The sequence below is a fragment of the Lithobates pipiens genome, unplaced genomic scaffold (genome assembly GCF_037356315.1).
Source record: "Lithobates pipiens isolate NorthernLeopardFrog02 unplaced genomic scaffold, aLitPip1_a1.2 Scaffold_22, whole genome shotgun sequence".
Classification (NCBI taxonomy): Eukaryota; Metazoa; Chordata; class Amphibia; order Anura; family Ranidae; genus Lithobates; species Lithobates pipiens.
The window spans coordinates 280550209-280566635 of record NW_027507784.1 but is presented as its reverse complement, the minus strand read 5'-3'; the positions used below and the strand labels follow the sequence as shown (position 1 = coordinate 280566635).

Sequence of the window (16427 nt, the reverse complement as noted above, 5' to 3'; positions counted from 1 at the left end):
CAGAACTGTGAGTACACGTGGGAGGGGACACTCTGATGTAAGGGGCTGGTGATGGGACTCTGATGTAAGGGGGCTGGTGATGGGACTCTGATGTTAGGGGCTGGTGATGGGACTCTGAAGTAAGGGGGTTGGTGATGGGACTCTGATGTAAGGGGGCTGGTGATGGGACTCTGATGTAAGGGGGCTGCTGATGGGACGCTGATGTAAGGGGGCTGGTGATGGGATGCTGATGTAAAGGGGCTGCTGATGGGACACTCAAAATGTAAGTGGGCTGGTCTGGATGAAGTCCAGGACCAAATTTCTGTCCCAGCCTAGCCCTGCCAGAGGGCTTTCTTTTTGTAAACTTGCTGTTATTGAATGAAGACGAACTTCACCAAGTTTTTATAAATTAAAAGTCGGTAGTGATAGGGAAAAACCCATAACTTAAGGGCTTTCAGTAACGTTGACTGCTGAAGCAGAATTCAAGATGATGTGTTTTAATATACAAGCCTATGGTTTTAGCCATAGGCAGGGAGAACAACTTTGTATCAGTACATGGTATACATTCAAATATATTGTTCTGCCTAACGCTGGGAGCCTGAATACATTTATACACTCTAAAAGGGGCTGTGGAGGTCTTGTGAGTCTTCTTTTAAGGTCTGATCAAGTTGTAATTGTATTTATATTCACTAAAGGGATGGTCACTTCGCACCTAGGTGTCACTTCCAGATTCTCTGGGAAAATGCCCCCTCACAGCTGGAGGCGTGAATGGCATTTGGACACTATCAAGACAGCAATAAAAACACATCCTGTGTATTTGAAACAAATACACTTGCTTAATCAGAATACATGTTTTTGATAATCATGACAAAATTGTTTATAAATAAATGGCAATTCCATTTACCCGCTCAGTAGCTACAAATATTGCAATCCTCGAGATTACCTTTTCTACCAGGCGCTCCTCCATACACATTTAAGAACCTATCTGGCTAGCACTTCCTAGTGTCGCTATCAGAGAGGTAGCAGCCTGGGACCAGAACAGGGTCCACCCATACTAGATTTCAGTCATGGATTCGCTTTATGGTAGATCCATCAGAACCAATTTTTACTTCTCTTTTGCAAACTGACACTCAACCTGACAGGGACAGCATACAAGTTAATTTTAACAAAATCAAATAATCCCTGGGAATTAAAGCTAAAACTATTAAAACAAATTAAGGAAGGATGTTCAGAGTTTTACAGATACCGATTTATGACTGTTTCTTAAGACTATTTCTTTTTAAAGCTGTGGTCTTTGGGGCTCTCATCTTGACTATGACTTCATTAACTAGTGAGTCAGTGACCTGAAATGAGTATTTAAGAACTCAACTTCAGATTTTACAAGTTTCAAGCTTTTTCCAGGTTACTGCATCAGGTTGACAGTCTGAAAGTCTGCATCTTTAAAGATAAGTCGGTAGTGGTAGTTCACATATTTCTATCCTCATAGATTACCTTTATTTTGTGTTGCTGATTTTGGTACGGTCTGATAATTGCTTTCTTTATATTAAAGGTTAAAGATACCATTTTTAAAGGAGGTCCCTACAGCAGCCAACTTCTTTAGGCCTCTGTACATTGTGCACAATGGTAATTTCCAGGTAAATACATACAGTACAGTAAAAATCAATAGTATAAATAGAAAGTAACTTCCTGTTTGTAATGGATTCTTGCACACATTCAATGTTACACCCTCAGGGAACTTGCACCACCTCATTTTATGTTATCATCCTCAGTGTTCCATTCCCACTTCTTCAGCTGACCTTTTCAGAGTTTTTGCTCCTTCTCTGTTGCCCCTTCTCTCTTCTTCCCCTGGCATCCTCTGTATTGCTGTCATCTTCATTGCAGTTCCTGAACCTAGACTACTCTGCTTGTAAAAGGGCTTGTGATTGGCTAGATAGTCCCAGATTGGGAGGGACTTACCCGCATTTAAAGCTTTGTCCCACGGTCCTGGTGTACAGAGACTTTGTCCCGCATTACTCCATTGCGGAAAGCCTAGCCTAGCAGGACATGCAGCAGTGTGAAGAGATGGGTAGGCAAGCCGGCGGGGGTATGGCCGCAGTAAGAGTAAGTGGAGCTGTCAAATCCAACCTCTGATGTCGGGGGTGGGTGGGGCCGATACGTGGGGCTCCCCTCTCTTTGTCAGACAACTGCATAGACAAACAGCCAGTGTTTATACATTGCTGGCAGGGGAAGAAGGTGGCAGGGGGCAGGACCAATTGTAACTACTGTATGAGCACCCACAGCAGTGTATAATAAACCTGTGTGGGTGCACATACAGTAGTTACAATTGGTCCTGCCCCTTACCACCTCCCCCCCCCCGGCTAGCAATGTATAAATGCCAGCTGTTTGTCTATGCAGTTGTCTGACAAAGAGAGCGGGGCCCCACATATCGACCCCACCCACCCCCGACATCAGAGGTTGGATTTGACACCTCCACTCACTCTCACTGCGGCCATACCCCCAATGGCTTGCCTACCCATCTCTGGCTGCGTTCACACTGCTGCATGTCCTGCTAGGCTAGGCTGTCCGCAATAGAGTAATGCGGGACAAAGTCTCTGTACACCAGGACCGTGGGACAAAGCTTTACATGCATGTTGTTCCAGAGACAGGACTGCTGCAGCTACTCCTCTAGTGCATGTACGCTTCTCTCAGGACCTCCAGGGGATAGCACTCATTGCAGAGAACAATTGGCCTGCTTAAAAGGTCTTTTGCAATCTGCTTATAGCCTCCAGCACCAGAAAGAGACAGGAGACTATAGCTGGCTCTTCTGGGTGTAAGCCTATTTCACCCAGTCCTTCTGCCCTATGCAGGGCCTTAACTGTGTTGACTACATAATGGTATGGGGTGGCTGGCTCCTATGCCCTATCTGCACTAGGCTCCTCCCAACCTGGGATATACATGGGCACTAACTCCACCCATTACATCGCTACTGGAATCCTTGGCCTAAAAGGGCCCTAACACCCCATTACACTATTTACTGTTAACATACACTTTTTTGGGAGAGAGACGCCTAGTGGCAGACTGGATAACTACACCTGCATACACATTTGTAGGGTAGGCGGGTGACACTTCCTCCATGTTCCCCTCCTCATTGGGCAGTAAGTGTGGGCACCTTGAACAGGGTCACCTGTCTTGCACAGGGGGTACCTTTTAATTGTAAACAAAACAAAAAAAACGAAAGGCGCACTGACCAATGTGAAAGCACTCGGGCTTTCACATTGAGATTGCAGATGAGGCTTATTTCAAGCGCTTTACAGGCTCTTTTTTTAATGCTAAAGCGCCTGAAAAACACCTGAAAAACGCCCCAGGTGAAGGGGGTCTAAGTTTAAATGGAGCAGTGCTCTCCACCCATCAGCTCCATCTTTACTATGTAGCACAGACCTCGGACAGGCCCCGCTGATTAATGAGATCCCTTTCACACTGGGGCATTTTTCAAGCGATTTAGCTCAAAAAAGAGCGCCTGAAAGCCCGAACTGCAATCCCAATGTGAAAGCCCGAGTGCCTTCACACTGAGGCTCTGTGCTGGCAGGGCGTGAAAAAAGTCCTGCAAGCAGCTTTTTTGCAGTGAAATCAATGGGAAACGCCTGCAAAACGTCTGAAAAGTGCCTGCAAAGCGCTTTTGGCAGCAGCGCTTTGTGGGCGCTTTTAACCCTTTATTTGGCCACTAGCAGGGGTTAAAAGCTCCCCATTAGCGCTCGAAAAACGCTGGTAAAGCACCGCTAGTTTAGCCACTTTCAGATCGGACCATTTTGCTGGCTTAAGACCAGACCACTTTTTGCGATTCGGCACTGTGTCGCTTTAACTGACAATTGCGCGGTCGTGCAACGTGGCTCCCAAACAAAATTGACGTCCTTTTTTTCCTACAAATAGAGCTTTCTTTTGGTGATATTTGATCACCTCTGCGGTTTTTATTTTTTGCGCTATAAACAAAAATAGAGCGTCAATTTTGAAAAAAATGCATTATTTTTAACTTTTTGTTATAATAAATATCCCCCAAAAATATATAAAAAAAACATTTTTCCTCAGTTTAGGCTGATACGTATTCTTCTACATATTTTTGGTAAAAAAAAAATTGCAATAAGCGATTATTGATTGGTTTGCGCAAAAGTTATAGCGTTTACAAAATAGGGGATAGTTTTATGGCATTTTTATAAAAAAAATTTTTTTTACTAGTAATGGTAGCAATCAGCGATTTTTATTGTGACTGCGACATTATGGTGGACACATCGGACATTTTTGACACATTTTTGGGACCATTGTCATTTATACAGCAATCAGTGCTATACAAATGCATTGATTCCTGTGTAAATGACACTGGCAGTGAAGGGGTTAACCAAAGGGGGGCAGTGTAGAGGTTAAGTGTTCCTAGGGGTGTGTTACTAACTGTGGGGGGCTGGGCTTTGTGTTAGTGAACACTGATCTCTGCTCCAATCACATGGAGCAGAGATCAGCGTCACTTGTTGCTAGGCAGAACGGGGAAATGCTGTTTACAACGGCATCTCCCCGTTCAGCCTCCCCGTGAGACGATCGCGGGTATCCCCGCGGCAATCAAGTCCGCGGGACCCACGATCGAACTCACGGCGGTTCCGACCGGCACGCGCTGGCAGCAGCACGCGCTGGCGGCGGCACGCATGCGATGGCAGGGCAGCATATAAAAATGGACGTACCTGTACGCCAATATGCCTGCCCGTGCCATTCTGCCGACGTACATCGGCGTGCGCCAGTCGGGAACTGGTTAAGCAGCGCTTTACGAGTGTTTTTCAGGCGCTGCCAGTGTGAAAGGGCTCTTAAAGCACTTGGGCTTTCACATTGGGATTGTAGATGAGGCTTCTTTCAATCGCTTTACAGGCGCTTTTTTTAACACGTCTTACCAGAGGAAGCAAGTCGATTGATAGTTAGCTGGTTCCTGCTGGGAGAAAACACATGGAGTAGTTTTGGGGGTGAGAGCAAATCCCTCACCAGGGAGAAGTCAGGCCAGGGAATTTGCGAGGAGGAGATGGCTGCAATTAATAATCAGGGGTTAACACCAAAGCGGTGAAGCAAAGACCCAGGGCACCATCGAGCATTAGTTGTAGGGAATGGAGGGCATAGTTTGTGTGTAATCATTGTCAAAAGGAACCCTGCAGCCCAACACCAGGCTGTGGCCCCTACTGATGAGAAGCACTGGTGTAGACAATGTTCATGATTTTTATTTATAATTCATTAAAATATAATACTTAAAATAAAAAGTTGATACGGGTTTCAATGACTGTCATTTATCTTGGCCAATAATTCCACATTGTTAAAGAGGAAGTAAACCCTGACGAGTTTACTTCCTCTTTGATTACCTGCAAAGGTAAAGCATAATGGACTACTATGCATCGCATAGTAGCCCATTATGTGTCACTTACCTGACACAGGAGCCAGCAAAGTCACCGCTGTCCCCTGTAGTCCGGAGCATCCATCTTCTTGGTGGGTCTCGCTGCTCCAGCGCTGTCATTCGTCAGAGCCGCGATGACGTAGACAGCGGTGCCTGTCTTTTGGCAAATATCTCCTAAACCGTGAGAGATATTTCTTGGACCTACAGGTAAGCCTTAATCTAGGCTTACCTGTAGGTCAAAGTGGTTTGTAAGGGTTTACAACCACTTTAATTTCATCCAATGGTGGGACTGTACATAAACAATATAATCCACTGCTTTACAATATTTCTTGTCACAGTATAGAAAATGTATCATCACATGGGCATCCCCTCTGTGCATATGCCTCTGTGAGGGACCCAGGCAGATGCAGGAGGATTTTGAGGAGTCATGGATGGCCAGACCATTCTAGTGAGAGGAAACACACATAACCCTTTGAGTGTAAATGTTGACCAAGTAGGATTTGTATATAGATTGTGGGGACTTTTACATGGACATGGAAATGTTGGACTAGCTATCCCTGAGGAATGGTGCAGGGTGGAGTCAGCATTCTAATATTAAAGGGAATGCCACACCATTCACTGTGGTTTACAAAAATTGGTCAGATATAGTCCCTGTTAATGAATTGGGAACCCAGTATCAACCACGATTCATGGAGAGCTGATATATACTTGATCACTAACTTCTCCTTTCAGCTAAGGTGTACCTTTGTTGTCCCTTGTGGCTCCCTTGCCTGATCCAGATTGGCTATGCACAGACATCATAAACAATTTTATCTTTGCTGATATTTTAACATATCCGATTTTACCATATCAGAGCTGAGGAGCGATGACGAATCTTTCATTTGGGCAAAGAGAACACTCTTTCACATACTTAAATACATTTTGAGGGAAAGAAAAATTATCTTTGCGAATTCTCAGAGTCAAAAATAAATAATAAAGCAAATACAGTAAATGCATAGATATACACTACCATTTTTGTTGTTTCAGGACTGGACTAAGTATCCAAATAAATGCAGTCAAAAGAAGCAAGAGGGAAGGTACTGTAGATCTGCGGACTCGGTCCTTCGCGTTTCCACCATCCTGTGCTTTCAGAAGGACACCATTTCTCCTATTAAAGTTGAAGCCCCTGCTCCAGCAAATGAAGTTCCTGTGATAGATGAGGAATGCGATGTCACCTCTTGGTCTGGTCTACTCCAAAACAAGGACATATCTCTAAGTGAGCTTTATCCATCTATATATCCAAATATTTCCCTGTTTAATGAGGAGGAAGAGCAACATGTATCTGAGGTGGAATGCCCCACGGTCTATTTTACATACAATGGCACTTACATTGTTAATTCAGTAGAGGCAGTGGATTAGTTTAACATGGAATAGGTTGCTTTAAGACACACAATCTTTGAAGGCAAGATGATGGTATTCATAGTGTATTTCATTCAGAAATGGTCATCAGATCTGCCTGAGTAGCTGAGTGAAACTTGAGTGAAACGAATAAACCATGGAAATGCATGTTGCTGAGTAACACCGAACTTCAGAAAAAAAAGCAAGATTGCATAATACGGTCTATTTGAATCCACATTTTGGATGCACTGTTTGGCATAGAATGTCCTGGCCCTGTGTGTTGCGCAAGGTAGCATTAAACTCAAAAAGGGTTGACCCAATAATGGACCCACATGTTGACAAAACAGTCAAATAGACTCAGTTAAAGGGGAACTAAAGTCTGCAATACCTCTCCTTCAACTCTCCAAGATCCTGATTCTTCTACCTAGCTTCTTCAGTGTGCTAGGCTGTGGTGTGCTTTGCTGTCTCAGCACACGGGAACTGTGCTGGAATTTAATGTGCAGCTCAGTGTACATCCACAGGAAGGCTGTGAGCAGGTAGGTACATTTATTTTATTGCATGCCTCTTCTGCAATAAGAGTTGTCTGCTCACAGTTTTTTTTTTTTTAATGGAGGATTTAGCTCTGCTTTAATCTAATGATTATAGTGTAACTACTATATTCTGAAAAAAAAAAAAAAAAGAAGAAGAAATAAAAAGACAAAGGATCGGAAGAGTGTCCCACAAGGGAACAAAAATAACGTTACATTAAAGCAGATGTTGACAAAGAGGCTAGGTCTACCTATTAGATAATGTCTCCTCCTCCTCTTAAATCGTGCCTCTAAAAAAGCTATTTTTTTTAATGGGGGGGGGGGGGGGGAGACGCTATACTTACCTTACAGCCAGTTTTCACCCATGACACCTTGGCAGGGGTGATGTCACAATCCTGACAATATACTGGGAATTCTGAGAATCCAAAATCTTATGAGAAGATGCTCAGAAACCATGCTGGGGCAATGTAGTTGGGGCACAACTATCAGTCTGTCCCCACATGCCAATGTGCTAGGGGTAACCGTAGACTCTGAACTGTCTTTTTAAGCCCACATCCAATCCCTGTCCAAATCATGCCGCCTTAGCCTCTGCAACATCTCTAGAATATGCCCCTTTTTAACCAATGACACCACAAACTCCTAATTCACTGCCTGGTTATCTCTCGCCTCCACTACTGCAACTCCCTCCTCATTGGATTACCTTTACATACAGTACACTATCCCCCCCTTCAGTCCATAATAAATGCTACTGCAATACTCATCCACCTTACTGACCATTCAGTGTCCTCCACCCCTCTCTGCCAATCCCTCCACTGGCTTCCACTCACCCAATAAATAACATGAAAAGTACTAACAATCATTTACAAAGCCATAAACAACTCTGTCCCCAGCTATATCACTAATCTAGTCTCAAAATACCAACCAAGCCATTCTCTTCTGTCCTCCCAAGTCCTCCTGCTCTCTTGCTCCCCTGTCAACTCCTCCCATGCTCGCCTCCAGGATTTCTCCAGGGCTTCTCTCATCCTTTGGAACTCCCTACCCCAATCTGTCTGACTGTCCCCTAACCTATCCATCTTTAGATGATCCCTGAAAACCCTTCTCTTTAAAGAAGATTATCCTGCTTCTATCTAATACACTATTTTACTTTCTCCATTAGCTCATCCACCACAGCTATTACTTTTTGTATCAATTGACCCTCCCTCATAGATAGTAAGCACTAACAAGCAGGGCCCTCTGATTCCCCTTTTACCAAATTGTAATCTAACTGTAATGTTTGCCTTCATTGTGTTAAGTGCTGCACAAACTGGTGCTATATAAATCCTGTATAATAGAAAATAATAATAATAAATTTGGGATTCTCATAGAATTGCTAAAATATCAGACCTCGTGTTCTATCCCAAGGTACAAGTTAACAATCATTAAGTAAACTAAAGATCGTATAGCATTTGTTTGGAGGTTAAGATTTTGTAATGGATGTCAGCAAGAATAGTTTGAAAGATAAAAATCCTCTCTCATAGCTGTTCACTACACAGATATATTGCTTTAGTGTTCAAGAGATTGTGAGAGCTAGCAATTACCCAGATCTTATAACTTGTATTTGCTGAAAAAATAGGTGTTCCCTGAATGAGGGCAGCGATTACTTAATTTAAATAATTTTTAAATCCTAAACCTGAAATCCAGGCTGAACAAATATTGTTCAAATACAAAAAGCAGATTTATTCTTACTTAAAGGGTAACTCCACTTTCGTGGGAAAAAAGATTAGCAAAAAATAATAATAATATAGTGTATACAATTGTGACATAAGTCATATTGTAATTGAATGTTATTAAATATTACATTTCCTTTTCAAACTGCAGCGCTGTAATATGCTATGTAATATGGCTACCTAGAGGTGTTCTGTACAAAGATGGTGTACAAAACACCTCCCAGATATGTAACTTCCTGCTTGAGTGGTTGGCTTACCGATTTTCCCAGAAGTCTACACTAAGATACAAATTCGATTTTGACCAGCCCCTGCAACAAAAATTCCATTTTTGGTGAGATATTCCCAAAGCAAATCACAGCTAAAAGGATGCAGGCCCTGCAATTTTCCTTTTTAGAGCCCTGCAGCAGCAGCAGCTGATTGATAATTACAAAACCACTCCAATACAGAATATGGGCACAGACAAACAAACAGCTATTTCTACAGAATAACAAAAGTCTGCAGCATAGTTTGTTAAAATCTGTGTGATTTACATAGATCACTTAGAGGGGAATATTTATTTCTCAACAAAAGTGGAGTTACTCTTTAAAGTTTGATTTGTATCTTTTAGGATCTATGCATTAATCTAGATTTTAAAAAACTCTTGCACTTTGGCTTTGTGCAGGAGCTTCCTAGAATATAGACCAGGCACTGTTGCACTCTCTACTTGTGCAGGGTGACTGATTATGTATCTGCCCCCTCTTGTGGTTTTCTTTATGCATTCTCTAGCGTAAGGACCTGCCAGAACCCAAAGGTCTCTGCTCTTCGCGCAAAGGCTATGTGCAGCAATGTGATGATGTCATTGCTACTTCTACAAAACAATATCTGGGTTTGCAAAGGTATTGGGTGCACACATAGTGCATTCATATCCTTTTGGGGCCATTAAGGAATACATTTAATCAAAAGTTCCTATGCCAGGATTCCAGTTTTACCAGGTGCAGCCACTGACCTTCATTAGTTGATACTTTGACCAATCCAGAAGAAAATGTTTGGATACAATAGAAAATGTTAGTTATGTTTAAGCAAAATGCAGCATATGGGTGATTTTTATCATTTTGTATAACATTTTTTATAGATTTTTTTACAATGTGTGTAATTTCTTTTAAAAGGGAAAAGACTACTTTACATAAGAAAGTGAGTATGCAGTGCTGAAAATGCAGAAGTAAATGTAATGTGCAACAAATTTGAATAAAGATTATAGTATAATTGTGGCCTAGTCAGATTTAGATGAGCTAATTACATTTGAATCCCTCATTTATGAAACTTGTAGAAGAGACTCTTGACAGGGTATGTTTAATGAATTTATTTTTGTACTTATTTTTTATACTCTGGTGTCACATTTGGCACCTTTCAGGGAGGAGGGGGGGAACAGGAACCTATTTTTGACAGGTCCCCTTCCCCACTTCCAGGAAACCAGGCCACGGCCTGATATCCCGGAAGTTCGGCCCCTTCCTCCTTCCTCCGCTGCCGGGCCAATCAGAAAGCCCGGCGCGCTTCGTGCTTGCACAGTAGGGAATGAAAGGCTTCATTACCGGGTTCCCTTACCTGGAATGGTGATGGCTACACCAGACAGTCGATCCGAAGATTGGTTGGGGTGCCGACATCATGGGCTTCCGGGACAGGTAAGTGGCCATATTGTAACACTCAGCAGCTACAGTATTTGTAGCTGCTGAATTTTTTTTTTTTTTCCCCAAGGCGGAACTCTGCTTTATGTTTCTCAAGTTGCCAAATATTGAGTTATACTCTAATAAGCTGTATTGAATATTTGTGTCAATTTTATTTTATGTATTTATTCTTTCATGTTTATACAATATTTGTTTTACAATAAAACATTTATTACATGGCAAAGAATTCTCAGAGCACTGTTGGTCATCTTGTTTTTAGATGTGTCTTGATACTTTCTTAATTTACTTTTATTAAAAATAAGCATTTTTAAACTGTTACTAAAGCCAGGACCCTGCATTCACTATATCTGGTCTCCCACAGTTCACAGAATATGGAAATGCGATTATTTTTGTAGTGCACCCCCTAACGAGCCGCAAGTAAACTGGGATCCCCCACCCTGCACAGGCAGGTACACTAAATTTTCACAGGCACTCTTGAGTCAGAGCACAATCTGTGACTTTTTTTTTGTCTTGCTCTTTATTGAGGGTAATAACTTGGATAGGGATGGGAAGTTAATGGGATGTCCATTTAACTTCAATAACATTTTCAGGGACAACTCTTCCTATATACAGTCTCTATATACAGCTTCTCTTCTTCCTCCAGCACACACTTGCTTGCAGAACCCAGATGGATCACTGTGAATACCTGACAATCACTCAGTCAGATGAAAGCAATGGCCCATTACAGTCAGGAGCCCAAGGCCCCTTAGGTGTGTAGCTGAATTTCAGCATCCAGCTCACATCACTCCTGTGGCTACTGATCCCTGGCTGCAGCTGCCCCTTTAACTAGCCCTCTAGACTAACTTCTCTCCACAATGCTGCAGATTGATACTTACCAGCGCACCCATCTGACTCTCAGAAGATCTACCAGACATACTGACGTGCTCATACTGTCCTCTCTCCTTGCTCCCGTGCCTCCAGGAAGGGCTTCCTCTATGAGTTTTCATAGGATCCTTCCAGCACCTGGGCCCTGCCCCCCCCCCGACCCCCAGACTAGGGGGCACCCTCAAGGACCACCGACAGCCTCCTCGGCCCTCCATCTGTATCTTCCACCCAACTGTCACTCCCTGGCATTATTTATGCCTATTTTTGAGGTGGCCTGCCCCCTGCCAGCCCTTTACTGGGGATTGTCTTAGGCCCTCATACATATTCCAAATAGCTCCTCCTAACCTCCGCCCACTATGTCTGCAACATTCTCTAATGTCCCAGAAAACAGGGGTGGTACCAAAGAAGCCGCTATGATGAGTAACCCAGTCCTGAGTTACTGAACTCTGACCCAGATTCATAGCTTAAGCTTAGCTCTGAGTTAAAAATACATTTTACCTACACTAACACCAAATCTACATCTAGCACACTAGAGGGTGCTACATTTTAGTAAATATAAACTAGACATGTGCACATTGAAATATTTTGTTTCAGAATTTTGTTTTCGTCCGAAAAATACATTTATTTAGTTACTCCCGAAATTCGTATTTATTTATTTTGTTTTTCGTTAAAAATTGCATTCGTCCGAAAATCCAAATTAATTAAGGTTGAATCTGTCATTGAAGGCTTATGGTGTCTGTCGAATGTTCAAAAAAGATTAGACGGAGCAGCTAAACTGTATGACTCAATATAGTTTAGCTGCACCGTCGAATCTTCTTAGAACTTTCAACAGACACCATAAGACAAAGATTCGACATTTATATGTTTTTCCCTGCTTTGTCGAATCTTTGTCGTTCATGTTGAATGTATATAGTTCAAACAGAAAATGGACTGGTGATAGTGATCACTGACCAGACAGGTAGCAAGATAGGGTATATAGAATCTCAATCTATAATATAGAATCTATAATAATAAATCCTCCCCACAACACAGGCAGCCTCTGAGGCTATCACAACACACTAGCAACACTAGTATCACTATGAAGTTCACAACACTAACACAATAGCAGCAGATTATTATGAAATAGTTAAGTTGAACTGTAGCTTGCTTCACTATTGTTCTTCTGCTGTGCTTATGCTTAATTGCTAAATAATTCAGGTTCTCTGATAAACGGACCAGCTAAGATTGACTATCTTCTGAAATGATTCAGTGTGTGTGTCTCGCTCTGCTAGCAATCGTAAGTAAGTTGGCTGTATGTGTGTACTTAGTTCTAGCTATGTTACTGCTCCTCCTCTTTGGTTACAATCAGCCAATAACATTCATCAACATCATTATTTTTATTTTACTTCACCCACCCAATTCCAGCAGTGATCTTTTCTCTCTCTGTCGAATCTTTTCTCTCTGTCGAATCTATTCTCTCTATAATAATCCTGGACTAATAGAGGTAAGGTTAGGCACATTCGACCACAGGTTAGATAGACACAGATTATTATTGTCAGTGTCATGTCGAATCTCCTATCTATATCGAACTGTTGTTAAAACGAAAACAAAAATAAAGCATTTATTTATGTCGGATCTTTAATTTTTCGGATTCTGCACTCTCGTTATCGTTAGTTAAAGCGATAACGAAAATACCTGAAATTCGGACGAAAATGCATTCGGACGAAAACAAATGCACATGTCTAATATAAAATGCTAAATACCTTTTCTCATCAGCAGTATATAGCAGTCTTGTGACTTCTATCACTGGTTAAAGCTTGTAGGAGGAGTTTCCATTCTACTGATGTCTACTATCCTATGAGGCTACAGGACCCCTGACCCTCTATCTGAACAGTGCTGATTGGCCCTGTGCTAATCACATGCACCCTCCCAAGAAAAAAAAAAAATCTCACTAGCAATACACACCAAGCTGAGCATGTGCAGGCTCTGTCTTATCAGGAGATGGATTGGGCACTGTGGAAGAAGGGGGGAGGATCAGAATCAAACAGCCCTTTTACACAATGCATAGGATTAACCCCTTAGGTTCAACAGGGAGTATAACAAGCATGCTTTACTGCATATACAGACTGATTTTACAGTTGTGGGTTAAGTAACACTTTGAGGCTGAGCAGACAGTTAAAGGTTATTAATATATGGTCTGAAAGGGTCACAGTTTAAATTTTGTGTTAGGCCCTGGTGATTTTAAGATCCACTTTTGATGACCATTATTTGGTCTATACTTACAGTGGTGTGAAAAAGTGTTTGCCCCCTTCCTCATTTCCTGTTCCTTTGCATGTTTGTCACACTTAAGTGTTTCGGAACATCAAACCAATTTAAACAATAGTCAAGGACAACACAAGTAAACACAAAATGCAATTTGTAAATGAAGGTGTTTATTATTAAAGGTGAAAAAAAATCCAAACCATCATGGCCCTGTGTGAAAAAGTGATTGCCCCCCTTGTTAAAACATACTATAACTGTGGTTGTCCACACCTGAGTTCAATTTCTCTAGCCACACCCAGGCCTGATTATTGCCACACCTGTTCACAATCAAGGCATCACTTAAATAGGAGCTGCTTGACACAGTAAGGTCCACCAGAAGATCCTTAAAAGCTACACATCATGCCGAGACCCAAAGAAATTCAGGAACAATTGAGAAAGAAAGTAATTGAGATCTATCAGTCTGGAAAGGGTTATAAAGCCATTTCCAAAGCTTTGGGAATCCAGCGAACCACAGTGAGAGCCATTATCCACAAATGGCGAAGACATGGAACAGTGGTGAACCTTCCCAGGAGTGGCCGGCCACCCAAAATTACCCCAAGAGCGCAGCGACGACTCATCCAAGAGGTCACAAAAGACCCCACAACAACGTCCAAGGAACTGCAGGCCTCACTTGCCTCAGTTAAGGTCAGCGTTCATGCCTCCACCATCAGGAAAAGACTGGGCAAAAATGGCCTGCATGGCAGAGTTCCAAGGAGAAAACCACTGCTGAGCAAAAAGAACATCAAAGCTCGTCTCAATTTCTCCACAACACATCTTGATGATCCCCAAAACTTTTGGGACAACATTCTGTGGACCGATGAGACAAAAGTGGAACTCTTTGGAAGGTGTGTGTCCAAGTATATCTGGTGTAGAAGGAACACTGCATTTCATAAAAAGAACATTATACCAACAGTAAAATATGGTGGTGGTAGTGTGATGGTCTGGGGCTGTTTTGCTGCTTCAGGACCTGGAAGACTTGCCGTGATAAAAGGAACTATGAATTCTGCTGTCTACCAAGAGATCCTGAAGGAGAATGTCCGACCATCTGTTCGTGTACTCAAGCTGAAACGAACTTGGGTTCTGCAGCAGGACAATGATCCTAAACACACCAGCAAGTCCACCACCGAATGGCTGAAGAAAAACAAAATGAAGACTTTGGAGTGGCCTAGCCAAAGTCCTGACCTGAATCCTATTGAGATGTTGTGGTATGACCTTAAAAAGGCCGTTCATGCTCGAAAACCCTCTAATGTAACTGAATTAGGACAATTCTGCAAAGATGAGTGGGCCAAAATTCCTCCAGGACGCTGTAAAAGCCTCATTGCACGTTATCGCAAACGCTTGGTTGCAGTTGTTGCTGCTAAGGGTGGCCCAACCAGTTATTAGGTTTAGGGGGCAATCACTTTTTCACACAGGGCCATGATGGTTTGGATTTTTTTTCACCTTTAATAATAAACACCTTCATTTACAAATTGCATTTTGTGTTTACTTGTGTTGTCCTTGACTATTGTTTAAATTGGTTTGATGTTCCGAAACACTTAAGTGTGACAAACATGCAAAGGAACAGGAAATGAGGAAGGGGGCAAAAACTTTTTCACACCACTGTATAAGCCTCTGATGTGCCCCCTCCCATCTACAGAAAGTACTGCTGCAATATAATAATGTAGATATTGACATTTCATCACTAGTGCATTAACCAATGGTCACCATCAGTGCACCAAAAAAAAGTATATGGCAATACCGAAGTAATTATATGTCTCCCCATCATATATTACAATCATTTAAGTAAGTGAACTAATTTACCATCCAGACCCATTTTGGTTGCACTGCCAGTAATTCTGCACCAAAACCAACTTATTGATTTACAGTATATTTCGACTTTATAACTGAACGATATTAAACCTATGTATTTACCCTTTTTGTCTATCACTTGAAACATCTACCACACATTTTCATACCTGCAGAAACTATTTACGAATTATAAGTTAATGGGTTCTATGAAAAACCACAGAACAGTTGTATTATGACGAGTGAGTCAGAACTGAGCTTTGTACCAGATCCTAATGTGATTCTAAGAATAAAAGAACATTACCAGCCCACTAGCCGTAAAACCTCTCCTGTTTTGATACTTTTCAGTTTAGTCTGTTATTTGGTATGTGCCAGTAAGGACCCAGGTTGATCTCAAAAGCTTACGTTTGTCTACCAGATAGAAAAGACAAAACGAGAGAGCACACATCCGTACATCCATAGCTATTGCACTCACATTTAAAAGATGAGGAGCCAGCATGTATATGTGTAAATCCTCCTCTCCTGGGCTGTCCCAGATGTGGAGGAATCTGTATGCCGTAGACACCTGAAGACCTTGAAATGGATATTTTCTGATAGGCAACTCCTATCCTCATATTGACTAGTGGTTCCAAATTAATAACTACTGCAGTAGGGAACACACACAAAAGATACACTCAGCATCTTTCAAAATAACCGTTCTCCTTTATTATGACGCATTTGAAGGTTTTTATACACATGATTACGTAGGTATCACATTAATATTACAATTGTATGTTTATGGTAACAAGGGGCGTTACATAGGCAGGCTAATTCTAATCAGGACTCGAAAGAATGCCAAACATGTACTGAAAAC

General features: G+C 42.0%; 1 protein-coding gene across 1 annotated transcript in view; it reads left to right on the top strand.

Moving 5' to 3' along the window:
* LOC143924690 (cytokine receptor common subunit beta-like) overlaps positions 1-10858 on the top strand; it is a 106600-nt gene extending 95742 nt beyond the window's left edge. The window contains exons 9-10 of the mRNA XM_077449103.1: positions 1529-1613; positions 6401-10858. Coding sequence (XP_077305229.1) covers positions 1529-1613; positions 6401-6772 — 457 coding nt within the window. The 3' untranslated portion in view covers positions 6773-10858. The remainder of the gene's footprint in view (positions 1-1528; positions 1614-6400) is intronic.
* Positions 10859-16427: the final 5569 nt, after the last annotated feature.